The sequence below is a fragment of the Abrus precatorius genome, unplaced genomic scaffold, assembly GCF_003935025.1.
Source record: "Abrus precatorius isolate BTA unplaced genomic scaffold, Abrus_2018 Scaffold3, whole genome shotgun sequence".
NCBI classification, from domain to species: Eukaryota; Viridiplantae; Streptophyta; class Magnoliopsida; order Fabales; family Fabaceae; genus Abrus; species Abrus precatorius.
This window is the reverse complement of record NW_020874373.1, coordinates 30,946,857-30,956,047: the sequence shown is the minus strand read 5'-3', so window position 1 is coordinate 30,956,047 and position 9,191 is coordinate 30,946,857. Positions and strand designations below refer to the sequence as shown.

At 31.9% G+C, this 9,191-nt stretch overlaps 1 protein-coding gene across 2 annotated transcripts; it reads right to left on the bottom strand.

The window, feature by feature from the left end:
• Positions 1-1,736: 1,736 nt before the first annotated feature.
• On the bottom strand, positions 1,737-7,853 carry LOC113861512 (F-box protein At4g00755). 2 transcript variants are annotated; one of them, XR_003504247.1, is made up of 7 exons: positions 7,660-7,824; positions 6,847-7,023; positions 5,331-5,750; positions 5,093-5,232; positions 3,519-3,637; positions 2,056-2,424; positions 1,737-1,933 (listed from the first exon to the last, which is right to left on the bottom strand). XR_003504247.1 is itself a non-coding variant. In XM_027494369.1 (6 exons), the coding sequence occupies exons 2-6, from the start codon at positions 6,971-6,973 to the stop codon at positions 2,136-2,138; spliced, it is 1,095 nt and encodes a 364-aa protein (XP_027350170.1). In that variant the 5' UTR covers positions 6,974-7,023; positions 7,660-7,853; the 3' UTR covers positions 1,803-2,135. The 2 variants fall into 2 exon arrangements, 1 of the variants encoding a protein (XP_027350170.1); XM_027494369.1 differs by having other exon boundaries at positions 1,803-2,424; positions 7,660-7,853.
• Between the last annotated feature and the right edge of the window lie 1,338 nt (positions 7,854-9,191).

Sequence of the window (9,191 nt, the reverse complement as noted above, 5' to 3'; positions counted from 1 at the left end):
GTGTTTAACATTGAAATATTTAGAAATTGAAAGGTAGGAAATATACTCCTAGGAGAGCTTCAAGGAGAAACACATCCCTCCAAATAAGCATATTATATGGAATAAAGTGGGGAGTGCAATATGAGAAGCTTCTAAATTCAAGAGATGGGATAGATTGGAAAAGTTTGTATGAAATGGAAAAATAAGCTCAAGGAAAAGGTTATGTGAATGAAATGCAAGACTATAAATTAGTGAAAGGTCTAAAGGATCATATATTCACTAGTTCTAAACTTGAATCTTTTAAAGGTTATATTAGTCCAAAGGTCAGATGTAATGAAAGTCGAAAGGTAAAAAAATGCTTACATCTTTTGATCCAATGTTTAGCTTGCCAAATCTATACCCATTTGCATTTGCTATCATGATGGCTGGTAAAAATGTTAGAAAGTGAATATCATAGACTTGCTAACAACTTGGTGTAGAAGTTGAAAGAAACTATTTTTCATTTAAGTTACAAATTTTAGCATTTTTATCTAAGTTTCCTTTATTAAAAATTTCAGAAAAATCTTGTTATAGAGAGGAGAAAAACAAGTTACAATTTTTTTATGCAAGAACAGAACTTTATTACAAATCAAAGAAACACAGTGTCAAGAGAGGATTTACTGGCAAAATTGAACAATCAAAATAGAAAATTCCTAAATTAGGAAAAAAAAACCCTAACTTTATCGTTACCAAGAACGAACCCAGATTCAGTTACATGCGTTTTGTCAATTCACTTTCAGAACCTCTCAAAATGACGTCGTTTCTGGATTACTAACATAGTACTTAATGTAACATGTTAGTTTTTCTGTTTAAATTTGTTAACAGAGTTTGTGTTTAGAGACTAAAATAATTTTTAATTTTTTAGAGACTAAAATGTCAGACTCAAAATCTTTTAGGAATCAAAATGAAAGTTTAGTTGTAAAATAAAAAATTTGTGCTATACAAGCTACTCAAACCGTTGCCCAATTTGATCGATTCAAGATATTGGAGTAGCTGAGTTAGAGAGGCTCCCTTGTTAAGAGGCCATGCACAATAAAATCAAGCAAGCCATGTCTCCTAGAGGTTATTGTCCTGAGGCATATTACCTTATGCTCCACAATTTCTGCGTTTATCATATTAGTGCAGCTAGGCACGTAGTCTGTAGCTTTGAATCTTGAAGCTTTCTTTACTTTGGTGTTGCTTGAATCCTAGTTAATATCACTTGTTTTGGTTTTAATATCCAGTATTATATTGCCGTTCACTAATTAAAATTAGACAGTTTTAAGTTCCTTAGTTGAGGTGTGTAAAATTGTGCAACTTGCTAATAATTTATGGTAAAGTTGTGCAGTATTTGCAACTTCCAGAAAAAATAGGAAGGTAGAGTCCACCAGTAGTTAGTTCTTAGCCTCAACCCACCCTCGATATTTTCTTCACCAGTGTTACAATACCTGTCTACTTAGTTTAACTTGTATTTTTAAGATAAATACTTTAGAGTTTAATTTTTTAAGATATTTTAATCTCCAACGAAACACGCATAACATAAGTTAAGGACAAAATAGTAGGCATAGCCGTAGGCCTCGTCATTTGGCTAACCTCTTTCAAGCATATAAACTCTAGTTCTATTTACTTTCAACTTGTTTATTGCCTTTCTGCAGAGTTTGGTGTTTGCGCTTGTTCTGCAAAGTAGGCTGTGGTATTTCCTTTTTCTGTGTCAACCTGGACTGAAGATTTAAAACTAAGTATAACGTATACTAGCACAGAATTTGATGTATAACTACAGTTAAGTTAATGGTATTAGGGGTATGATACAAGGTAAGACTTGAGAGAAACCTCAAGTTTCAAGCTTAGGGTTTGGCAGACGTTTGGTACAACTACAGCATCAGATGTTAAATCGCATATAAAAGGTGTATACTTGTTCCACACCCAAGACCATTATCTACAAGAGAAGTAAATACTTAGAATCAATTCTGCAGTCAAAGCACAGATAACCTGAACATTTAAAGGGTAATCTCACAAAGGGAAATCAGGAAAACTGATTTGAATGCAACCACTCCTCACCTCGGGGGATTGTAACATTTTTTTTCGTTTTCTTTATTGTTCTGGGAGGGGATTATAAAACCACTTTATGCTAGTAAAGATCAGAGGGCATATTCTTCATAATCGTCAACTTCATATTCATCTTCATCCCAATCATCTTCGACAACTCCTACTACATGTCCACGCAGTATAGTTACAATCTGCTGGAAATCTCTCAGTCCCCTTTGCATATAATCAGCAGAAATTGCTTGAGATTCATTTCCAGATGTGATTAAGGGTTGACAGTTAGCCAGCTGGTCCCTCTTCAACACAAACATTCCAGAGGGCTCCAGAATTTCCACACTAAATGGTGGTGACAACGATCCTCCCAGAACTTGAACATAAGAAACACTGCAAGTACAAAAAAGTCAGAACTTTGCACAATAATCTGCAATATGATTTTTTTTTATGTAACATGTAGGGATACTTAGAAAAACCATGTCATGATGTATGCAAAAACTCATACCAAATGGAACAGAGGCAGGATAAAATTGATATTCATGTCAATTTTCCCAGTTTGATCTATTATAAAATCTGGAGGAGAAAACACTCCACTAGGATTTTTTTTATTTTCCATGAATGCATCAAACAGTGAGATGAAAGGCAATAATCAGCAACGAGACAAAACAAAATAAAAACATTAGAAAGGGGGAATGGGGGGAAAGGGGTGAAATCTTGGTAAACATAGTAAACAAATATATCTTCAGGTGAGAGGATAAACAAGCCATGTTTTTTACCAAACAAATTTAATATTATAGGGTACCACCACTAGGGTCTAGGAGCTGTTATTGAACTCTCATGAATAGGAAAGAAAATTATCCCAGAGCCAGTTTGATGGATATCTGATCTTTTTACCTCATTCAAGTTGACTTATCCAGAAGACAAGCTCGCTTTGGCATTTCATTTTAGCTTGTCCAGGTTTGCAGTATTTTACAAGATTACATAAATGGAGCCCTGTAGTGTTGTTGAAAGAGAAACCATATATATTGCTTCTTTTACTATGCTAAAATTTGTCATTTGAAATTCATATCCAATGCAGTTATTTAAAAGATAGTTGAGCCCAATCTGAGTGAGGCAAAAAACCTCCGTGTAAGTGCAGGTCCAAGTGAGGCAATTTTGCTCCAAACCTAGCTTAATTACATCCCCAATGCAAAATAGCTAATACATAAAAGGAATCCAAGGAACTTATAAATTTATTACCATTTTTCAACTAAAAAAGAAAGAGGCAACTTGTATGAGTTTATTCAAACAAAATAAATGCAGACATTTCTGGCCATTACTCATGATTTGATGTGCCAGATTTTCTGTGCATAAAGAAGATAAAAGTAACATTAAAATCTAACCCTGCATAAGGCTTATTAGGCATTTATGTAGGATATTAAGTTTATAAAACCTCAAAAATAAACCAGTATACCAACAACAAACCAAATCGAGATGGAATGTACCAGATGTATAATAAGCCATCCATTTCTTGTCTCTGTACCCTTCCCAATAGCTCTATCTGCAAGATACCACCAATACAAAGCACAGGTTCTGGAAGCTTGAACTTCTGTAGCCGGTTTTCCTGTTCATGTGCATTTTTTTCCCAGAATTAAGCACGTATAGCACTTCTCATAGTTAAAAACGAATGTGTATTAATATTGATATAAATTATAAATTACTATAGTCTACAATATAGCCATCGTCCCACTATAGCAGTATTAGGGTTGGCCACTCCACATTGTTATCCAGGAATGATAACTATGATTATTAATATTTTGGCTGAAAAAAATGATTTTAGTAATGATATAATATTCAACTAGAACACATGTTGAAAATTTTTTTTTTACTTTTATTTGGCTGGTCAGAGAAAGGTAAAATGGCCCAAAACCCTAAGTTCTATCACAAGTTGAGCACCAGACACTAGTTACAAGAGAAAAATACATATCTCTGTCCATGTAAAAGCATACATTGTATCTTTTACCCCCCCCCCCCCACCCAAAAAAAAAGAAAAGAAAAGAAAAGAAGTAATAATAATAATAATAATTATAATAGAAAAATGAACAAGGTGAAATAGGTGGTCTGCAACCTAGGAAGGGGGTTAGCAGAATAGGGGTTTCTTCTTGAGGTAAGAGAAGATCACATAGCAAGGTCTTGCCAGAATAAGAAAAATAGGCCCTGTTGAAACCTAAGCCTAACGACATGAGGAGCAGTTAAGCAACCATTGAAATAAAGCCCCAAACAAAGGATTCTGTTATTAACATATTCTGCTCCCACTTTATGTTAAATTGAACATACACTGTTTGATATTATCTATATAGCTTTGTCCAATTACCATCTAGTGCAACTTGCTTGAAAATGAATGTCACTTATGTTTCATTTATTAATTTTGCCAGCATGTTGCTCAGAAATTTAGAACCCCCTAGGTATGGTTCCAGTATTACAGCAGCTTTGTATGTGATTATACAATTTGAAATTTTTTGAGTGACATGAAAGATCCTCTTAGAAGTAAAAGCAGATCTGCCATATGAACATGGTTTGGTCCAATGGACCAAGGAAGATTTCACATAATGTTTAGCAGGGGAAAGGAAATTGGGTACAGAAGCACATTTATTTTCATTATGGGGTGATTCGTTATCATGTAATATCAAGTGGTAAAGGAGAGGATAAGTTATATAGTTGTACTGAGATACCAATGTTTACTTAGATTTGACTATAATTGTAGGTGTATTAAACGCCTGTTAAAACCTGATAATATTATTATGATTAAATCAAGTATTATCCAAAACTCAAAAGGAAGCCTAAGTTGCATTGAAGACTTTTGTCAATTTTCCATTTGCTTCAATCAAAAGCATCATATAAAACAAAGGAAACAAAAGTTGAACACTAGAAGTTTGCTGGTTATAGTAAGCAAATATAAAAATTTAGAACAAACTTCAGAATACAGTTATAATAATCAAGCATCAGGAAAATCAATGAAACAGAAATTATTCAATGGAAAACTAGTAGAGAAACTGGCTGAGTATAAGAAGTGAGATACCTGAGTCATTGGAAACTCCGGTGAAGTGTAGGTCCATACAAACCTGTCATCATCCAAGGCATCTAAAGATGATTTAGAATGACCCATTTTAAACCGAACAGATTTTGCTGAATATATTGGTGAACCCATCTGAAAGTAAGCTGGACAGTTAAAGCATAATATAGTCAGCGAAAAAGGTTAGAAATATAAAATAAATGGGGTCACAACATAGCTTGTGTTGTGAAGATTTCAAGAGTACCTTGGAAAGGCTGGATATTGATTTCTGTAATAACACAAATTTGAGAGACCAACTCATATGTTAATGTCTCAGGCACATTGGGATTACTCTGTCCATTACTTGACCAGTAGGAAAATCTACCACCAATGTTATCTCTTGGCTCTAGAGTATTATCAATACTCTCCTGAGGAAAATTATCAGTGCTAGAAGCGGATATTGTCTTAGCAATGCAATTCATTGCAACAGATGATGTGAAAGCTCTAGCTAAATAAGAATAGACTCTATGATCTCTCTGCAGAGATAGCCATTCCATAGAGTAGCTAGATCCAACCTCTGCATGTTGCTCTGCTCCATGTTGATTCAGTTCAACAACACAAGCAACTCTAGATAACTGAGGACACATTCTCAAGCATAGCTGCTTCCAAAGACCATTTGCAATCACTGCAAATCATACCAGAAGTTAATCACAGCAATTAATGTTTTCAACTGAAATTTGTCTCTGTTGCGATTAGAATTGCAGTTCAATGGCATTGACCACTGGTAATGAGATTCACTAAAATAACTTCTGTCATTCAGTTTTTCATAAATCCAGAGTTATTTTGAAAGGATATAAAAGATATGCACAAAAACAATTGCACAGAACGTACAGGAGTAATACAATTCACCTCCCAATCCCGACGCAGATATATGTGACAGTCACAGATGTATTCAATTTTCATTTTGGTCAAAATATGGATGTGAATTCTCAATTCTAATAAATTCAAAAGCCCAGAAGGAAAGTTAGTACAGATTGAGCACATCTACCGGGAAGGGACAGGAGTGAAAGTGAATACACCTCTGAGGGATCAAAATAGTGTTTTAATCTATATTGTATATTCAAATTCTAAAAAATATTTTTTAAAACAAAGATGATTCTAACAATAACTTGTGTCTCACTGTTCAATGAAAAGGGGCACCTCCAATTCAAAGTCAATCATGCTCATGCAAACACAAGATTTTGTTTTTTTCCTCTTAAATTAAGCACTACTTTTACACAGACAAGAGCATTTGAACAGAAAGTGTTTTTACAGTAAAGTTTGACTTCTCTTTTAAAAATCTCCCCTAATGAATTATAAATGGGGCAATGGAGTTGGTCACAACTTAATATGAACTTTGATTTGATCTTGACAATTCAGAGGAAGTCTGTAACACTCACAAGACCTAGTCACCTAGGTTGGCTGATGATGCAGCAGGAAAGTAGCATCTACTTATCTTGAAAATATCACTCCACATAGAACTACGAAGAACCCCTTTAAAGAATGCACAAATAAACAGTACAAAAAGAGTAAGAAACAAATTCCAAACATAATTCAATCTGAATGTAACCTCATTCTCAAAATTGTAAAGGTATGACAGTATGAGACTGGCACTTTTCCAAAACGATTAAAATGGAGTAGAAAACATAATTCTAAAAGGACCAACAGATCAAATGTGAAAGTCAATGTAAAACGTAAGCCACCATAGCAGAAGGCTGAACTTCTCATGTAATTAAACTCACCATTGTGTCTCAAAGACCGCGAGACGCAGCTGACCCGGACAAGATCAGCCGGATCATCCAGACACATGAGAACCTTACTAGATGTGTCAGAATCAAGCCAACCGAGGAAATCTACTCGATGTTCCATAGTGTTCAAGACAGTTGGTGAACAAACAAAATTAGGTTATCTTCTCAAACCTGAAAAATTGAATTGGCGCATAACGTCAACTGCAACCGCTAGCATTGTAAACTTCAAATTGAACGACCCAAATACTCAGAAAAAATCTGAAAAAGTAGAGTCTTATTGAAATTTTTTATTTTGGGAGGTCAAATTGGAATTTGTTCATGAATGATGACTACCAAAATTGAAACAGATATCCATATCTTAAAAATTGGGATATTTCTTTTACCCCTCATTCCCTGAGACATATAACATAGTGATGAGGTGCATAAATTGAAATTTTTCCACCACTTAGGCTATTCAAATCATGACAAAAACTAAGAATGGTTGAATGGATTACAAGGGGATGATAAAGGCAATTGCTTTAAGGGGTGGAAAAATGATCAACCCAGTATAAAACCACACAAATTCAAAAACAAAATTAACATTAAAAAAAAAAAAAGAGTAACGCGTCATAAAATTCAAGCATTTTAGGGGTAAAATAGTCGCAATCAACACAAAAGGGGGGAAATTTCAAATAAAAAATTAAATAGACGGAGAAAAAAGGAATTGAAAGGGAAATTTCTACAGAAAAGAATAAAATTGAGAATGAAGAGTAAAAGGGTATCGTTTGTTGAAGGGAAAGTGCAATAGGGGGGGGGGGGGAAGCAAACCTTTGATGAGCAGAAGACATGTCCGTCGCAGAAGCGAAACCCTAGAAGTAGAACGAAGAGAAAAAATTAACAGAGAGAGAGAATGGTAACTTTGTTTGTACGAAGGGAAGAGAAGAGAAGGGAGATAGAGGAATGCCCGAAGCAAACAACAACTATTTCATAATTACTCGTATCAAATGAAACAAAGCAGTTATAAATAAAATAAATATCTCTCTCTCTCTCTCTATTTATATCTATCTATGGTGTGTTTGTTATATGGAAAATAGAATATCGAATTTTTTATAATAAATTTTTCTAGGAATATTTTTATAATAAACATAAAACCCCCCACCTAACATCAATTTCTTTTCCCTGCGACTAGTTAGGTAAGGTTTGAAGTCCTTCTAAATTAATTGGACATAATATTTTAAATCATATAATTATGAAATATTTTTTTTATTTGTTTTACAAAAAACAAAAGACTAAATCATTATAATTAAAAAAAATAATTAATTTTATTATATTTTTTATAAATATAAATTTTATTCTAAAAATATCTATAATATTAAATGATGTATTTAGTAATTTATATATTTAATGATAATAATAAAAAAATAATATAAAAGAAATTTATTAATTAATGCATATTGAATCTATCATTTTTTTTATAATAAGGATAAAAAAATGTTCTATTTTATTTCTTATAAAAAAGATTAAAAGAGTAACTTTAATTTTATTTTTAAAATTTATGTTTAAATTTACATATTTTTATGAAAAGATCTAAAATATTTAATTTTGACTTACTAAGTAGTAAGTAATGTACTTTTTTAAAAAATATAATTTTGTAATTAATTAATTTTTTATACCAGTCAATATATTTTTAATTATTATTAATTTATGAATTAAGTTTTTTTAACTTATTAAAAGATTGATTAAAAAGATCTATTGAAAAGTGCATTTAAATAGTATTTTTTAATTAATTAAGATAATATAAGTTTAAATTTGAATTCACTGAAAATTGTCTCCTCTAATAATATTAAATCTGATCTAAATTATAACAAGAATTTAATTAAATAAAATTATTATTGTCCAAAATGATAATATTATATATATATATATATATATATATGATAAAAAATCTTTTTATATCAATGTAAATCTAAAAATTCTTACACTCAATCTGAGTCTTTTATTGAACTTAAATCTAACAGGCAGTGAAATAATAAATTATAACCCGTTAGATTTAAATTAAATAAAAGGCTCATACAATTTTTATACTTACACTGACGTAAAAAGATTCTGTTATATATATATATATAAAAGTAGCTTTCTTATGAAATGTTAAAAGCAACAAAAGATTATATTAAGATTGATAAAAAAAAATCAAAAGAATTCTAATTCTAACAACTTAAGGATCTTTGATAGAAAACATTTCAAAAGCATTTGAGTGTATCTTGAAATTAAGATGTCATAATTATCATATGATAGAATGGAAATCAAATTTCATATAGTTGGATAAAGGACAACAAAAATTAACTAAAAAATAAAAAATT

What these genes read in the sequence shown, in the direction of transcription:
- LOC113861512 (XM_027494369.1), bottom strand. Translation starts at nt 6,973, where the DNA reads ATGGAACATCGAGTAGATTTCCTCGGTTGGCTTGATTCTGACACATCT. An exon ending in CAATATCCAGCCTTTCCAAG is followed by an intron (nt 5,233 to 5,330) that starts GTACTCTTGAAA and finishes TTAACTGTCCAG; the next exon opens with CTTACTTTCAGATGGGTTCA. An exon ending in GATGGCTTATTATACATCTG is followed by an intron (nt 2,425 to 3,518) that starts GTACATTCCATC and finishes TTGTACTTGCAG; the next exon opens with TGTTTCTTATGTTCAAGTTC.